Genomic DNA, 18902 nt, shown 5'->3' with positions numbered 1-18902 from the left:
CTCTCAGATATCGACGGTCTGGGCAGCAGTGCGATTGGAGGTCAGCTGATCAGGAGAGCGTCCAACAAATCACCACTCAGCTGTGACAAGGCGGGCAGTGACACTGTGATGGCAGGTCAGTAGCCAAAACCCCAGAAATATGACGGGAGAAATTGATTTAGTTTCATTTTAATTTCACTGTAGTTATGCTCCAGCGTGTCTCTGAAATCAAATCATTTCACTTTAAAACAAGAAAGAACAAAAAGGTCAATTAGGGAACGTGATTTTGAAATTATTAAAGCATTGAAGAAAATACAAACAAAACCACTGTTAGGTCACTGATTCTATCTTGGTGTAACTGCACTGAGAAAGAAAAGAGGCTGAACAGCAAGAAAACGATGAGGGGGAAAGAAAAACAAGAAGGGTGATGGGAAGAAAAGAGCAGGAGGATGCAGAGAGAGAGAGATGGGGAATATGAGTAAGGACCACCTGCGCTCCTTTGGCATTTCCCCGGAGGACAAAGAATTGACCAGGATTGCCATGGTAACCGCCACTGAGTCATATCTGATGAGTTACATATATATGTTTGCTCCTAAAGGGACTCTGGTGCTTGGAAACACTACTACAATAAAGTGTTTTTTTCCCCATCATATACACCATCCTGTTGTTTCCATTGTCTCCCTCCTCTTTGACACCACTTAGTTGAGCATCTGTGTGTTTTTCAGGCGCTGTGTTCTCCCGCTTCATCCTCACTGGCGTGTGGAAGAACCTGATTGATGTGCTGTCCACGCCGCTGACGGGCCGCATGGCCGGCAGCTCCAAGGGCCTCGCGTTCATCCTGGGAGCCGAGGGAGTCAAAGAGCAGAGCCAGAGGGAGAGGGACACCATTTGCCTGAGTTTAGACGGCCTACGCAAAGCTGCTGCGCTCAGCTGCGCTTTGGGTGGGTGAAACGTCTCATCAGGGGAATCCTCTGTTTCTCCTTCCTCCTTCCTCCTCCTCCTCCTCCTCCTCCTCCTCCTCCTCCTCCTCCTCTCCCTCACCTTCCTGTTGGTTTTGATTGGTCAGTGCAGCTTATAGCACAACCTCTACACAAACCCCTCCATACCGAAATACAAATTATGATAGAAAAAGGTACAAAGAGATAAAATAAGATGAATAAGACAAGATAATAGCTTTATGAAAAGTAATGGAGGACATCTCATGGGGAATTTGCTTGTGGCAGCTGGCTAAAGAGCTTAGTATGGATGAATATTGTATTAAACAAAAATGAAATTAACATTTCAGCATGCTGACTGTTGCTTAAATAATCAACTGGGTTGGATGGATGGTGGCAGACAGAACATTATGGCTGTGTGCTGCCGTTACGTGGCAGAGAGGATATTTGTGGTCAACCTCCGATTTTCAAACATGGAGCAGAAATGCTAACATATACTATATCTGTGGTTTACATTAGTTTCATAATGTATTCATCCTGGGAAGGTTTTGCTTCTCAGCTTCATCCTGCTTCACATTAATCCAATTCAACACTTTCACAAATGACAGTAACAAACTGAACCTGTTGGACACTCAGCAGCTCCACTGAAGGTTAACACAGGGTTTCCATACAGACTGTTAACTGCAGGGGAAATCCGTATTTACAACATCACCAACCGGGCATGAAACCTGTTTGAAATGATCAGCACAAAGAATTTGAATGAAGACATGACATGTGACCTCAACTGTAGTAATAGAACCGTGTGTTTGGGGAGGGATGGTCCCCTTTTTTTTACTGCCAGCCAAATTTTAAGTATTTGGCTGGCCCAGACGTACTGCGTATAAACCTGTGAAATGTCTTAAAGGTTATGTTTTTACTGTGCAGTGATGTTGTTTTTAGGAGGAGAGAAGGAATAAAACTCAATAGCTCGTCTTTACACACTGTGTGTGTGTGTGTGTTTGTGTGTCTTTTAGGTGTGGCTGCCAACTGTGCCTCAGCTTTAGCCCAAATGGCTGCAGCCTCATGTGTGCAGGAGGAGAAGGAGGAGAAGGAGGTGGGAGAGATGGGTGACGCCATCACACAAGGTACTGAGAGGAGGCGCGAGACCAACTAGTGGCCGATGCATGCACACATCAGACAAAATACCTGGAGGGAATTTCTTTATTTGGGCACAAATGTCGACCTGGACTCAAGGCTGAGCTGATTATATTTTGGAGGTCAAAGGTCAAGGTCACTCTGACCTCACAACAACACGTTTTTGGTTGTAACTTAAGAATTCACATCCTAGTTTGATAATTGTCTAATAGGTTAAATTGAGTGATGCCATTTTTGGGGAAGCAATAATTCTAGTTTCCTCATTTTTAAGCCAAGTAAAACTACACTTTCAATGTTAACCTGTTTATTGAAAAAAGTTTACATGATACCATTAATCCTTGCAGAGACTGATCCAGAATTCCTTAAAAGGTGCTATGAATGAGAAATAGATCTTTAGTGACATCTAGTGGAAGCTGTGTGAAATTACACTCTCAGGTCTTCTCTCGTCTTTATCTCATAGCAATATTGAAGTAAACTAGAGTTTGTAATAATATGCATCAATATGATTAATGCCTGCTTAACCTTCATTTAGTGTGTGTGTGTGTGTGTGTGTGTGTGTGTGTGTGTGTGTGTGTGTGTGTGTGTGTGTGTGTGTGAGACATTATTAATGATCAGCGATTACTGTATGTTGTATGCAGCATACTTAAGGTAGATAACATGATATGAAGTTTGTGAATGTTGAATATTTTTGCTGTGGTTGAGCTTCATCCTCTGCTCCCATACGAGTACGCCATATTGGTTATGTTTCCAGTGAAGCAGCGCGTGGAACAGCGTCTCGAGCAGATTGGTCGTCCTCATGGAGTTCGGCTCCACACGGCTCATGTGCTGTGTATGGATGCCATCCTGAACGTAGGACTGGAGATGGGTAGCCACAACCACGACTGCTGGCCACATGTCTTCAGGTACACACCAACGGAGATGTGGTGCACAAAATGTTTGCATTCACGTAATTCTTACTTGTATTCAACTTTTTTCGTTCCACCTCCATTACCCCATCATTTTCTCTGTCTGCCCCTCACTCTTTGTCTTTCAGGGTGACTGAATACATCAGCTCATTAGAGCACACCCACTTCAGCGACGGGTCCTCACATCCGTCCTCTTTGACCACCATCACCCAGCAGAGCCAGCTGGGAGTCGGCGGCGTGGACCTGGGGATGGAGCTGAGTTGCGAGCCCAGCACGGAGGCCTCGGAGCTGGGTCTGAGCCAGCCGGTCATCCAGCCTCTGTCCATCCAGGAGCTGCTGAGGGAGAGCAGCAGAGGCCGAGGTCTGGACCTGAAGAGCGGCAGCCTGATGACTGGGACCAGCGCTGCCAAGGCTGTGTGTACGCTGTCGACACAGGCTGACAGGTAGGGAGCTGATGTCAATATATCATAGATTTATCTCTGTAGTCATATGTGAATGACACATACACACATATGAATGATGAGTAGGAAATTAAAGTATTTCCATATAATATATTTTTTAAAACGTTAAAAATGCGAAGGCACAAAAAACACAGTTACATTTACCCCCAAACCCACCAGTCTGTCTCAATACATCTTATTCTATTTTAATTGTATGCTTATTTAAAATGTTAATGTCTTTGCTATGAATGCATTTATCTACCTCTGGAAATCCCTTTGAATTGCCCTGTGTATGAATGCTGCTATACAAATAAGCATCTCAACAAAAGGATGTTTAGTGTGTGAAAACTAGCAGCTCCCTCAGTTCAGTTTGTAATTCAGGTGGAAGAGATTCATTTGTTATCATCTTGTTAAACTAGCAGCCAGCATGATATTGACATGTTTTTTTGGTGCTCAGCAGGAGGTGCTGTGATGGTGGATCACCACAACACGGCAGCAGCAGCATAGAGCTATCTGATGTGTTTAAAATTAAACTTTGGGATAACCTTTACTATTAGGTCTACATTAAGGTTAGAGTAGTCAAAAGTATAGAAATCCAAACGTGTGTGGATGAGTGTGCGTGACAAAAGTTCTGCACTTATTGAAGAGGTGCAAAAGTGGGAAAAAACAGTTTATTTCATGGATCATCTCTTATGTAACCAGTTATCTAGGCTGCTTTTAGGAGCGAAAAAAAAAAAAAAAGAAGCTCCCTCTGATCTTTTGCAACAGATGGACTGAACACATTTACAAGCTGAAATTTGTGCCAAAACATAGTAAAACCAGTGAGCTTAAAGGGCAACACCACTCCATTTCTGCCTTAAACATTGTTCCTCTGTATTATGGATATTTACTCATTGTGTTTTCACGTTTTCTTCAAAAGGGAATGTCTTCACTTCCCTTTCACTTTACAACAGCCATTTAAAATCTGGGATTTGGGGTGATTTTATGTCTCTATCTATACTGTAGACACACTAGACCACATGGATGTAATGAAACACTTTGTGCGTTCCAGGCTGTTTGAGGAAGCAGCTACCAAGCTGAACCTGGTTGGTCTGGTCGGCTTCCTGCAGCAGCTCAGGAAGGCGTCTCAGTCTCAGCTGTTCGACTCCATCACTGAGACTGGAGACTATTCACTGGCGATGCCAGGTACACACGCACACACACACACACACACATTGATACAGTTGTATGACAACATAAGTCAGAGACCCTTCAGAAAAACTGCCACGCCACGCCCCTTTAGGAGACTAGTGCAGGTCTTTTTAAAAGATTAACACAGATTATGACCAATTATTTTGCTCCATAGTCTGCAAAGTAAACATTGGACCCATTTTTTCACAAGTCACATGCCTTCAGAAAATGTGCCATCTTTGTTATGGAGCATCTTTGAACAAGCGATGATGTAAAGTTGTCAAGCAGTTTGTTACACATTAATTAGTAAATCAACCCAGTGATGGTTCTGTTGGTTGAAGAGAACAGTAGGATGAAGATAGAGTTGAGGGGTTACATGAGGTCATATGTTAAAAGCATGTATAATGAGCTAATGAATTGCATGCATATGCTTCTGTTAAAGTGACCATTGAGTTTGATGAAGAATAAACGTACAGTGATGAACCTAGAAGCAAGAAGTGAAAATTAAAGTCATCTTTCTGTTCTTTGCAGACAGTTTGCACTTACTAATAACTTCCATTCAGATTCCCATTCCCATTTGGGTAACTGCTAACATTGGCACACAGTTAGGAAATAGTTATTAGATGAATAAAACCCAATCAGAGTCTTTAGGAGTCCCCTCTGTGTGTCTTTAGGAGAGGCCAAGTCGACGCTGGACCGACGCAGTGCTCTCCATCTCTTCCGTCTGGGCGAGGGCATGCTGAGGATCGTCAGGAACAAGAACCGCCCTCTGCTCCACATGATGAGGGCCTGGAGCGTGGTGGCCCCACATCTGGTGGAGGTAGGCAACTCCAGCCTCTGTTTAACAGCAGAGGGAGGGTTACTCCAACAGGCTACCATGTACACAGGGTTCATCAGTAGTCATATTACTGCTGACTGTGCAGAAAAGATTTAACTCAAGTAGCAGCAGCTGCTCTTCTTATATATCCATCCATTTTCTTCCGCTTATCCGGGACCGGGTCGCGGAGGCAGCTGCCTGAGCAGGGACGCCCAGACTTCCCTCTCCCCGGACACTTTCCCTAGCTCCTCCGGGAGGACCCCAAGGCGTTCCCAGGCCAGCCGGGTGACATAGTCACTCCAGCGTGTCCTGGGTCTTCCTCGGGGTCTCCTCCCGGTGGGGCATGCCTGGAACACCTCCCGAGGGAGGCGTCCAGGGGGCATCCGATACAGATGCCCGAGCCACCTCAACTGGCTCCTCTCGATGTGGAGGAGCAGCGCCTCTACTCCGAGCTCCTCCCGTGTGACGGAGCTCCTCACCCTATCTCTAAGGGAGCGCCCCGCCACCCTGCGGAGGAAGCTCATTTCGGCCACTTGTATCCGGGATATTATTCTTTCGGTCACGACCCAAAGTTCATGACCATAGGTGAGGGTAGGAACCTAGATTGACCGGTAAATCGAGAGCTTCGCCTTTCGGCTCAGCTCTCTCTTCACCACGACGGACCGATACAACAACCGCATTACTGCAGCCGCTGCACCGATCCGCCTGTCAATCTCACGTTCCATCCTTCCCTCACTCGTGAACAAGACCCCAAGATACTTAAACTCCTCCACTTGAGGAAGGAACTCCCCCCCGACCTGGAGGGAGAAAGCCACCTTTTTCCGGTCGAGAACCATGGCCTCAGATTTGGAGGTGCTAATCCTCATCCCGGCTGCTTCACACTCGGCTGCAAACCGCCCCAGGACATGCTGGAGGTCCTGGCTCGAAGGAGCCAACAAGACCACATCGTCCGCAAAGAGCAGGGATGAAATCCAGTCGCTCCCGAACCAGATCCCCCCCGGCCCACGGCTGCGCCTAGAAATCCTGTCCATAAAAATAATGAACAGAACCGGTGACAAAGGGCAGCCCTGCCGGAGTCCAACATGCACCTGGAACAGGTCTGACTTACTGCCGCCAATGCGAACCAAGCTCCTGCTCCGGTCATACAGGGACCGAACAGCCCTTAGCAGAGGGCCTCCGACCCCGTACTCCCGAAGTACCTCCCACAGAATGCCACGAGAGACACGGTCGAATGCCTTCTCCAAGTCCACAAAACACATCTGGTTGGGCAAACTCCCATGAACCCTCGAGCACCCTGCGGAAGGTATAGAGCTGGTCCAGTGTTCCACGGCCAGGACGAAAACTGCATTGTTCCTCCTGAATCCGAGGTTCGACTATCGGCCGAATTCTCCTCTCCAGTACCCTGGAATAGACTTTCCCAGGGAGGCTGAGAAGTGTGATCCCCCGATAGTTGGAACACACCCTCCGGTCCCCCTTTTTGAATAGAGGGACCACCACCCCGGTCTGCCAGTCCAGAGGCACTGTCCCCGACTGCCACGCGATGTTGCAGAGACGTGTCAACCAAGACAGCCCCACAACATCCAGAGACTTGAGGTACTCAGGGCGGATCTCATCCACCCCCGGTGCCTTGCCACCGGGGAGCTTCTTAACTACCCCGGTGACTTCGGCCCGGGTGATGGGTGGATGAACCTTCGAGTCTCCAGCCTCTGCTTCCTCAATGGAAGATGTGTCAGTGGGATTGAGGAGATCCTCGAAGTATTCCTTCCACCGCCCGACGATATCCCCAGTCGAAGTCAGCAGCTCCCCACCTCCACCGTAAACAGTGTTGGTGGAGGGCTGCTTCCCCTTCCTAAGGCGCCGGATGATTTGCCAGAATTTCCTCGAGGCCGACCGATAGTCCTCCTCCATGGCCTCCCCGAAGTCTTCCCAGACCCGAACCTTTGCTTTAGCGACCGCCCGCGCTGCAGCACGCTTGGCCTGCCGGTACCTGTCAGCTGCCTCAGGAGTCCCCCGAGCCAACCAGGTTTGTTAGGACTCCTTCTTCAGCTTGACAGCATCCCTTACTTCCAGTGTCCACCACCGGGTTCAGGGATTGCCACCACGACAGGCACCAGAGACCTTACGGCCACAGCTTCGAACAGCCGCGTCCACAATGGAAGCGGAGAACAAGGTCCATTCAGACTCAACGTCCCCAGCTTCCCTCGGGATCTGGTCAAAGCTCTCCCGGAGGTGGGAGTTGAAGACCTCCCTGACAGAGGGTTCCACCAGACGTTCCCAGCAGACCCTCACAACACGTTTAGGTCTGCCAAGTCTGTCCAGCTTCCTCCCCTGCCAGCGGATCCAACTCACCACCAGGTGGTGATCAGTTGACAGCTCAGCCCCTCTCTTCGCCTGAGTGTCCAAGACATACGGCCGGAGGTCAGATGACACAACCACAAAGTCGATCATTGACCTCCGGCCTAGGGTGTCCTGGTGCTACGTGCACTGATGGACATCCTTATGCTTGAACATGGTGTTCGTTATGGACAAACTGTGACTAGCACAGAAGTCCATTAACAGAACCCCACTCAGGTTCAGATCGGGGAGGCCGTTACTCCCAATCACGCCCCTCCAGGTAACACTGTCGTTACCCACGTGAGTGTTGAAGTCCCCCAGTAGAACAATGGAGTCCCCGGTTGGAGCACTCTCAAGTACCCCTCCCAAGGACTCCAAGAAGGCCGGGTACTCTGCACTGCTGTTTGGCCCGTAGGCCGAAACAACAGTGAGAGACCTATCCCCGACCCGAAGGCGCAGGGAAACAACCCTCTCGTTCACTGGGGAAAACTCCAACACATGGCGGCTGAGCTGGGGGGCTATAAGCAAGCCCACACCAGCTCGGCGCCTTTCACTGCGGGCAACTGCGGAGTAGAAGAGAGTCCAGCCTCTCTCAAGGAGTTGGGTTCCAGAGCCCAGACTGTGCGTGGAGGTGAGCCCGACTACCTCTAGCCGGTAGCGCTCTACCTCCCGCACTAGCTCAGGCTCTTTCCCCCCCAGTGAGGTGACATTCCATGTCCCCATGGCTATTGTCACCTTCCGGGGATTGGGTCGCCGGGGCACCCGCCCAGGACAGCCACCCAAGTCGCACCGCACCGGCCCCTTCTGAACCCTCCTGCGGGTGGTGGGCCTACAGGAGGGCGGGCCCACGTCGCTCCTTCGGGCTGCGCCCGGCCGGGTCCCGTGGGCACAGACCCGGCCACCAGGCGCTCACCTGCGAGCCCCAACCCCGGGCCTGGCTCCAGGGTGGGGCCCCGGTGACGCCAGTCCGGGCGACATAAACATCCTTGTGTGTTTCTTCTTCATAGGGGGCTTTGTAACCGCTCTTAGTCTGACCTGTCACCTAGGACCTGTTTGCCTTGGGAGACCCTTCTTATATAATCACATATAAAAAACAATTATTATTAAGAATATGCTCAGTACAGTAGTTGTATGTCAGTATCGACTATTTAAAGGATGTAGTTAAAGCTTACGGCTTAACCAGTAAAAGTGTCTCCTTCCCACAGGCAGCATGTCACAAAGAGCGCCATGTATCCCAGAAGGCCGTTTCCTTCATCCATGATGTCCTGACGGAGGTGCTGACGAGCTGGGCGGAGCTCCCACACTTCCACTTCAACGAGGCACTGTTCAGGCCCTTCGAGCACATCATGCAGCTGGAGCTGTGTGACGAGGACGTCCAGGACCAGGTAGAGGCATATCTCAGCGCGTTTAACACCAATCAATGAATCCCTCGATCCGAAGTATCGGATGTAGCGCCTTTTTATTTCGCCACAGAGTTGAGGAGATGTTTCCCTGTGTGTCTCCCTGCAGGTCATCACATCAATAGGCGAGCTGGTGGAGATGTGTTCTCCTCAGATCCTGTCGGGATGGAGGCCTCTGTTCAGCGCTCTGAGGACCGTCCATAGCAGCAAGACCGACACTAAAGACTACCTGCTGGGAGAATACTCCATGGGTTCGTTTTATTGAAAAACTACCTGAACTTTGCTCTCAGAATAACAGTAAATAGAAATGTAACGTTGAAAAATATCTGGAAATTACAATACATACAGTATATTTCTTCATCTCCTTTTTCCTCCCCTCTTCTTTTTCCCCTCCCTTTCCTCTTTCTTCCCCCCCTCCCTTTCATCCCTCCCTCCCTTGCGTTCGCTCCTCCAGGGAAGTCGCAGGCTCCAGTGTTTGATGTCTTCGAGGCTTTCATCAGCACAGACAACATCCAAGTGTTTGCCAATGCCGCCACTGACTACATCATGTGTCTCATGAAATTCGTCAAAGGATTAGGTTTGTCTCACCCGCACATGCTTACTTTTACTTCTGCTGGAATCGAGCAGGAAACGATATGTTTGATTTGTGAGGCGGCCATGATATGCATCTACAGGCATTTAGGAGATGTATGTGTGTGTGTTAATTAGGGAGGCAGTGCTAAGCACAGCCACCTACTGTTTGTAGGTACAAACAGTAGGTGGCTGTGCGAAGCACAGCCACCTATTGTTCTCCTGCGTGTTTTTTCTTCTTATTATTATTCCTCCTCCCGTTTTTTTGATTCGCTACTCCTACCGAACAAAAACGAGCACCTAGGGGAATGTTACATCAAAACGTGCGCCTTGATCGGGATCGGTGTGCTACTTAAAAGAAGTCCAGAATATTAATTTTTCGCGACGTAAGTCGCGAAAAACCACCTCAAAAAATCCCATAGGAATGAATGGGACGAGCGAAAAAAAAAAAGCAGAAAAGGTAGCTTTTCAAACGCCTGCTGCTCAGTCATACTTTCACCTAAGAACTCCATTTAAACTCTAAAACGTAGACACAAGTCTTGTGTCCTGGTGTGCCAATCCGCGTTTCAATAGGTCATATAGTTTCTGATCAATCACTGTTCAATGACCATGATCATTTTGGGAGAAATTATGAGTTTATAATGGGTGTGTATTGCGCGGAACCTTATGGGCTAGAGTGCGTGACATCATCGCTTAGAGTGTGGGGGCTTCTCAGATCTTTTTCCTTTCCAAACTCCTCCCGGCCACAATCTTCACTCTACAGACGTGATATTTTCCAATTTTGTAGACAAACTTGTCCTGTCGCTCACAATGTGCTCAAAAAGTCTGTGCGATTTACAGAATTTGAACTAGCAACCTCTAAGCGCGGCCAAGTCAGGTTTTCTCGTCATCCGCTCTAATGTTAATTTAGAAGCAGATTTTCAAAGAAACCTGATATGAACAGCATTTCTAACTCGCCCTAGCGTCCACATTTCTGACACTAGGAAAAAATAAAAGTCATCAGTGTCTTCAGCCGAGTCTCGTGGCGCTAACGGTGCGAAAATTTTGGCGATAGGAGTTTCGGTGTGAGCGTGGCATGCTTTTGTTCGGACCCATGTGCAGAGGGGGAATTGAGCGATAGAGAGAAGCAGAGAGACGCTCCAAAGCAGTCATACACACGCAGCAAGGGCCGTTGCCATGGTGACAGCACTGTGTGGCACTGATCTTCATAACTGACAGCAGGTGTGCTCTGATTGGAGGACAGGAATGTACTAAAACTACATTAGTAGTGGGATATGTAGTTTTTTTAGTCAAACAATTTCAGCTCAGCCATTCTTTCACCGAGAAACTCCATTTAAACTTTAAAATTAGACACAAGTACTGGCATACAGTTGAGTGCGGAGCACTCAACTGTTTGCAAGTACATTGTACCTAGTAGTTCTCAGTACTTGAGTCTCAGTAGTACTCGGTAGTACTCGGTAGTACTCGGTAGTACTTGAGTGACAGCTGAGTTCAGTGACCTGTACAGGGAAACAGTTGAGTGCGAAGCACTCAACTGTTTGACAATACATTGTACCTAGTAGTTCTCAGTACTTGAGACTCAGTAGTACTCGGTAGTACTTGGTAGTACTCGGTACTACTTGAGTGACAGCTGAGTTCAGTGACCTGTACAGGGAAACAGTTGAGTGCGAAGCACTCAACTGTTTGATAATACATTGTACCTAGTAGTTCTCAGTACTTGAGACTCAGTAGTACTCGGTAGTACTTGGTAGTACTCGGTAGTACTCGCTAGTACTCGCTAGTACTCGGTAGTACTTGAGTGACAGCTGAGTTCAGTGACCTGTACAGGGAAACAGTTGAGTGCGAAGCACTCAACTGTTTGACAATACATTGTACCTAGTAGTTCTCAGTACTTGAGTCTCAGTAGTACTCAGTAGTACTCGGTAGTACTCGGTAGTACTTGAGTGACAGCTGAGTTCAGTGACCTGTACAGGGAAACAGTTGAGTGCGAAGCACTCAACTGTTTGACAATACATTGTACCTACTAGTTCTCAGTACTTGAGACTCAGTAGTACTCGGTAGTACTTGGTAGTACTCGGTAGTACTCGGTAGTACTCGCTAGTACTCGCTAGTACTCGGTACTACTTGAGTGACAGCTGAGTTCAGTGACCTGTACAGGGAAACAGTTGAGTGCGAAGCACTCAACTGTTTGACAATACATTGTACCTTGTAGTTCTCAGTACTTGAGACTCAGTAGTACTCGGTAGTACTTGGTAGTACTCGGTAGTACTTGAGTGACAGCTGAGTTCAATGACATGTACTGGGAAACAGTTGAGTGCGAAGCACTCAACTGTTTGACAATACATTGTACCTAGTAGTTCTCAGTACTTGAGACTCAGTAGTACTCGGTAGTACTTGGTAGTACTCGGTAGTACTTGAGTGACAGCTGAGTTCAATGACATGTACTGGGAAACAGTTGAGTGCGAAGCACTCAACTGTTTGACAATACATTGTACCTAGTAGTTCTCAGTACTTGAGACTCAGTAGTACTCGGTAGTACTTGGTAGTACTCGGTAGTACTCGCTAGTACTCGCTAGTACTCGGTACTACTTGAGTGACAGCTGAGTTCAGTGACCTGTACAGGGAAACAGTTGAGTGCGAAGCACTCAACTGTTTGACAATACATTGTACCTTGTAGTTCTCAGTACTTGAGACTCAGTAGTACTCGGTAGTACTTGGTAGTACTCGGTAGTACTCGCTAGTACTCGGTAGTACTTGAGTGACAGCTGAGTTCAGGGCATATTTTCACCTAGAAACTCCATTTAAACTTTAAAATGGAGACACGAGTGGTGTGCTCTGATTGGTGGACAGGAATGTACTAAAAACTACATTTAGTAGTGGGAAATGTAGTTTTTTTAGTCAAACGTCTTTTGCTCGGTCATACTTTCACCTAGAAACTCCATTTAAACTTTAAAATGGAGACACGAGTGGTGTGCTCTGATTGGTGGACAGGACTGTACTAAGAACTACATTTAGTAGTGGGAAATGTAGTTTTTTTAGTCAAACGTCTTCTTCTCGTCCATACTTTCACCTAGAAACTCCATTTAAACTTTAAAATGGAGACACGAGTGGTGTGCTCTGATTGGTGGACAGGAATGTACTAAAAACTACATTTAGTAGTGGGAAATGTAGTTTTTTTAGTCAAACGTCTTCTGCTCGGTCATTCTTTCACCTAGAAACTCCGTTTCAACTTTAAACTTTTACAGACACACCCCCGGGCGGCGGCCCACTGCCTCCCTCTCAAAATTTCCCGGCGGGGGAATTTTCTAGTTCTTTGATTTTCTACTTAAAAGCTTTCCAAGGTATCTGCTCTAATTAGGGAGGCAGTGCTAAGCACAGCCACCTACTGTTTGCAGAGACAAACAGTAGGTGGCTGTGCGAAGCACAGCCACCTATTGTTATCCTGCGTGTTTCTTCTTATTATTCCTCTTCTTACCCTTTTTTTGATTCCCTAAAACTGCCAAACAAAAACGAGCACCTACGCGAATGTTACATCAAAACGTGCGCCTTGATCGGGATCGGTGTGCTATTTAAAAGAAGTCCAGAATATTAATTTTTCGCGACGTAAGTCGCGAAAAACCACTGAAATTTCCCCATTGAAATGAATGGGACGAGCGAAAAAAACAAAACAGAAAATGTAGCTTTTCAAACGCCTGCTGCACAGGCATACTTTCACCTAGAAGCTCCATTTAAACTCTAAAACGTAGACACAAGTCTTGTGTGCTGGTGTGCCAATCCGCGTTTCAATAGCTCATATAATTTTTGATCAATCACTGTTCAATGACCATGATCGTTTTGGGAGAAATCGTGAGATTATAATGGGTGTGTATTGCGCGGAACCTTCTGGGCTAGAGTGCGTGACATCATCAGTTAGAGTGTGGGGGCTTCTCAGATCTTTTTCCTTTCCAAACTCCTCCCGGCCACAATCTTCACTCTACAGACGTGATTTTTTCCAATTTTGTAGACAAACTTGTCCTGTCTCTCACAATGTGCTCAAAAAGTCTGTGCGATTTACAGAATTTGAACTAGCAACCTCTAAGCGCGGCCAAGTCAGGTTTTCTCGTCATCCGCTCTAATGTTAATTTAGAAGCAGATTTTCAAAGAAACCTGATCTGAACAACATTTCTAACTCGCCCTAGCGTCCACATTTCTGACACTAGGAAAAAATAAAAGTCATCAGTGTCTTCAGCCGAGTCTCGTGGCGCTAACGGTGCGAAAATTTTGGCGATAGGAGTTTCGGTGTGAGCGTGGCATGCTTTTGTTCGGACCCATGCGCAGAGGGGGAATTGAGCGATAGAGAGAGGCAGAGAGACGCTCCAAAGCAGTCATACACACGCAGCAAGGGCCGTTGCCATGGTGACAGCACTGTGTGGCACTGATCTTCATAACTGACAGCAGGTGTGCTCTGATTGGAGGACAGGAATGTACTAAAACTACATTAGTAGTGGGATATGTAGTTTTTTTAGTCAAACCTCTTCAGCTCAGCCATACTTTCACCTAGAAACTCCATTTAAACTTTAAAATGGAGTACTCGGTAGTACTTGAGTGACAGCTGAGTTCAGTGACCTGTACCTAGTAGTTCTCAGTACTTGAGTCTCAGTAGTACTCGCTAGTACTCGGTAGTACTCGGTAGTACTCGGTAGTGCTCGGTAGTACTTGAGTGACAGCTGAGTTCAGTGACATGTAATGGGAAACAGTTGAGTGCGAAGCACTCAACTGTTTGACAATACATTGTACCTAGTAGTTCTCAGTACTTGAGACTCAGTAGTACTCGGTAGTACTCGGTGGTACTTGGTAGTACTCGGTAGTACTTGAGTGACAGCTGAGTTCAGTGACATGTACTGGGAAACAGTTGAGTGCGAAGCACTCAACTGTTTGACAATACATTGTACCTAGTAGTTCTCAGTACTTGAGACTCAGTAGTACTCGGTAGTACTTGGTAGTACTCGGTAGTACTCGCTTGTACTCGGTAGTACTTGAGTGACAGCTGAGTTCAGTGACCTGTACCTAGTAGTTCTCAGTACTTGAGTCTCAGTAGTACTCGCTAGTACTCGGTAGTACTCGGTAGTACTCGGTAGTGCTCGGTAGTACTTGAGTGACAGCTGAGTTCAGTGACATGTATTGGCTAACAGTTGAGTGCGAAGCACTCAACTGTTTTACAATACATTGTACCTAGTAGTTCTCAGTACTTGAGTCTCAGTAGTACTCGGTAGTACTCGGTAGTACTTGAGTGACAGCTGAGTTCAGTGACCTGTACAGGGAAACAGTTGAGTGCGAAGCACTCAACTGTTTGACAATACATTGTACCTAGTAGTTCTCAGTACTTGAGTCTCAGTACTACTCGCTAGTACTCGCTAGTACTCGGTAGTACTCGGTAGTACTTGAGTGACAGCTGAGTTCAGTGACATGTACTGGGAAACAGTTGAGTGCGAAGCACTCAACTGTTTGCAAGTACATAGTACCTACTAGTTCTCAGTACTTGAGTCTCAGTAGTACTCGGTGGTACTTGGTAGTACTCGGTAGTACTTGAGTGACAGCTGAGTTCAGTGACATGTACTGGGAAACAGTTGAGTGCGAAGCACTCAACTGTTTGACAATACATTGTACCTAGTAGTTCTCAGTACTTGAGACTCAGTAGTACTCGGTAGTACTTGGTAGTACTCGGTAGTACTTGAGTGACAGCTGAGTTCAGTGACATGTACTGGGAAACAGTTGAGTGCGAAGCACTCAACTGTTTGACAATACATTGTACCTAGTAGTTCTCAGTACTTGAGACTCAGTAGTACTCGGTAGTACTCGGTGGTACTTGGTAGTACTCGGTAGTACTTGAGTGACAGCTGAGTTCAGTGACATGTACTGGGAAACAGTTGAGTGCGAAGCACTCAACTGTTTGACAATACATTGTACCTAGTAGTTCTCAGTACTTGAGACTCAGTAGTACTCGGTAGTACTCGGTGGTACTTGGTAGTACTCGGTAGTACTTGAGTGACAGCTGAGTTCAGTGACATGTACTGGGAAACAGTTGAGTGCGAAGCACTCAACTGTTTGACAATACATTGTACCTAGTAGTTCTCAGTACTTGAGACTCAGTAGTACTCGGTAGTACTTGGTAGTACTCGGTAGTACTCGCTTGTACTCGGTAGTACTTGAGTGACAGCTGAGTTCAGTGACCTGTACCTAGTAGTTCTCAGTACTTGAGTCTCAGTAGTACTCGCTAGTACTCGGTAGTACTCGGTAGTGCTCGGTAGTACTTGAGTGACAGCTGAGTTCAGTGACATGTATTGGCTAACATTAGCTTCGCACTCAACTGTTTTACAATACATTGTACCTAGTAGTTCTCAGTACTTGAGTCTCAGTAGTACTCGGTAGTACTCGGTAGTACTTGAGTGACAGCTGAGTTCAGTGACCTGTACAGGGAAACAGTTGAGTGCGAAGCACTCAACTGTTTGACAATACATTGTACCTAGTAGTTCTCAGTACTTGAGTCTCAGTACTACTCGCTAGTACTCGCTAGTACTCGGTAGTACTCGGTAGTACTTGAGTGACAGCTGAGTTCAGTGACATGTACTGGGAAACAGTTGAGTGCGAAGCACTCAACTGTTTGACAATACATTGTACCTAGTAGTTCTCAGTACTTGAGACTCAGTAGTACTCGGTAGTACTTGGTAGTACTCGGTAGTACTTGAGTGACAGCTGAGTTCAGTGACATGTACTGGGAAACAGTTGAGTGCGAAGCACTCAACTGTTTGACAATACATTGTACCTAGTAGTTCTCAGTACTTGAGACTCAGTAGTACTCGGTAGTACTTGGTAGTACTCGGTAGTACTCGCTAGTACTCGGTAGTACTTGAGTGACAGCTGAGTTCAGGGCATATTTTCACCTAGAAACTCCATTTAAACTTTAAAATGGAGACACGAGTGGTGTGCTCTGATTGGTGGACAGGAATGTACTAAAAACTACATTTAGTAGTGGGAAATGTAGTTTTTTTAGTCAAACGTCTTCTTCTCGTCCATACTTTCACCTAGAAACTCCATTTAAACTTTAAAATGGAGACACGAGTGGTGTGCTCTGATTGGTGGACAGGAATGTACTAAGAACTACATTTAGTAGTGGGAAATGTAGTTTTTTTAGTCAAACGTCTTCTTCTCGTCCAATGCTTTCACCCAGAAACTCCATTTAAACTTTAAAATGGAGACACGAGTGGTGTGCTCTGATTGGTGGACAGGAATGTACTAAAAACTACATTTAGTAATGGGAAATGTAGTTTTTTTAGTCAAACGTCTTCTACTCGGACATACTTTGACCTAGAAACTCCATTTAAACTTTAAAATGGAGACACGAGTGGTGTGCTCTGATTGGTGGACAGGAATGTACTAAAAACTACATTTAGTAGTGGGAAATGTAGTTTTTTTAGTCAAACGTCTTCTTCTCGTCCATACTTTCACCCAGAAACTCCATTTAAACTTTAAAATGGAGACACGAGTGATGTGCTCTGATTGGTGGACAGGAATGTACTAAGAACTACATTTAGTAGTGGGAAATGTAGTTTTTTTAGTCAAACGTCTTCTTCTCGTCCATACTTTCACCTAGAAACTCCATTTAAACTTTAAAATGGAGACACGAGTGGTGTGCTCTGATTGGTGGACAGGAATGTACTAAAAACTACATTTAGTAATAGGAAATGTAGTTTTTTTGGTCAAACGTCTTCTACTCGGACATACTTTCACCTAGAAACTCCATTTAAACTTTAAAATGGAGACACGAGTGGTGTGCTCTGATTGGTGGACAGGAATGTACTAAAACTAGATTTAGTAGTGGGAAATGTAGTTTTTTTAGTCAAACGTCTTCAACTCAGCTATACTTTCACCTAGAAACTCCGTTTAAACTTTAAACTTTTACCCCCGGGCGGCGGCCCACTGCCTCCCTCTCAAAATTTCCCGGCGGGGGAATTTTCTAGTTTCAGATACGATTTTACACTTGAACATTTGCTAGACCAGTAGCAGAACACTGTGACAAACAAGTAGAGAATGCCTGTAGAGAATTTCTTCACATTGATACAAACATCCACCTTGCACTCAAGGTTGAACTGAAAGGTCACTGTGACCTCAAGTAACACATTTTTGTTCATAACTGAAGAATTCATATGCTAGTTATGACAATTTCACACAATGTCTAAGAGGATTAAATGATGACGTCATGAAATGTTGGACAGACATGGATGTAAACTGCTACGTGTCTGGTTGGCTGAGGCGTACAGCCACTAGGTGCTAATTCTAGTTTCACAATTGTTTTGTACTGACGTATTCTTTCTGTGTGGTCATGTGTGTGTGTGTGTAGGAGAGGTGGACTATAAGGAGATTGGAGACTGTGTCCATGCGTCGGGTTACAGCTCCACTGACCTCTGCCTGCCTGCTCTCGACTACCTTCGCAAATGTTCGCAGGTAGGGACTTCTCATTAGTGTAGCAAAGGTGTGTCAGGTGTTGCATTCTTAAAACAAGAGTTTCACATTAAACATTCCAGATTAATTGTGCCTTTAATGTTGCACTAATAAATTACCCTTATGACACATTTGCTTGACAAAATAAAGCATTAAGCAATGTAAAGTACTATAGAGATTGTAAGTCCAAATATTGGTTGAGTAGCTGCGGAGAGAAGAAGCAGATATGCAGGTATTGGTTCCTCTTCCTGTGACTTAATGAAGCATTCGGTCGACAGCTCCTGGCAAAGATCTACAAGATGCAGTCCAAGCCGGTGTTCCTGGGGGCGCGGCTCGCCAGCCTGCCGATGAGATCACACGAACGCTCAATCAGCACCGAGGACGGGATGGACTGTGTCCTGCAGGAGTTTGACGATGACACAGGTAAAGTGTTCCTTTCGTCTTTGCACTTTTTGATCCCCTCTGAGAGTCTCTCTAACGCCAGCTGTTTGTTGCGGTATTCTCTGTCCTGCAGGCCTGATCCAGGTGTGGATTTTGTTACTGGAGCAGCTCACAGCGGCAGTGTCGAACTGTCCTCGCCAACACCAACCTCCGACCCTGGAGCTGCTCTTCAATCTGCTCAGAGAGGTCACCAATGTACCAGGTGACGCACAGACACGTGTGGATTTGAGTCTCTGATCACAAGCGTAGCTGAACAGTGTAGGATGCATAGCTGGTTTTATACCATCTAACTATGGTAT

At 46.3% G+C, this 18902-nt stretch overlaps 1 protein-coding gene across 1 annotated transcript in view; it reads left to right on the top strand.

The window, feature by feature from the left end:
- arfgef3 (ARFGEF family member 3) overlaps positions 1-18902 on the top strand; it is a 49189-nt gene that overhangs the window by 19043 nt on the left and 11244 nt on the right. Inside the window, exons 13-25 of the mRNA XM_084020928.1 lie at positions 3-115; positions 705-920; positions 1928-2038; positions 2800-2950; positions 3082-3396; positions 4445-4578; positions 5238-5383; positions 8920-9099; positions 9224-9365; positions 9569-9691; positions 18062-18165; positions 18441-18585; positions 18677-18805. Of these exons, the coding sequence (XP_083877054.1) occupies positions 3-115; positions 705-920; positions 1928-2038; positions 2800-2950; positions 3082-3396; positions 4445-4578; positions 5238-5383; positions 8920-9099; positions 9224-9365; positions 9569-9691; positions 18062-18165; positions 18441-18585; positions 18677-18805 (2009 nt within the window). The remainder of the gene's footprint in view (positions 1-2; positions 116-704; positions 921-1927; positions 2039-2799; positions 2951-3081; positions 3397-4444; positions 4579-5237; positions 5384-8919; positions 9100-9223; positions 9366-9568; positions 9692-18061; positions 18166-18440; positions 18586-18676; positions 18806-18902) is intronic.

The sequence above is a fragment of the Eutrigla gurnardus genome, assembly GCF_963514095.1.
Source record: "Eutrigla gurnardus genome assembly, chromosome: 11".
Taxonomy (NCBI): domain Eukaryota; kingdom Metazoa; phylum Chordata; class Actinopteri; order Perciformes; family Triglidae; genus Eutrigla; species Eutrigla gurnardus.
The sequence above is the reverse complement of the archived record's forward strand: the minus strand, read 5'-3'. Positions and strand labels throughout refer to the sequence as shown.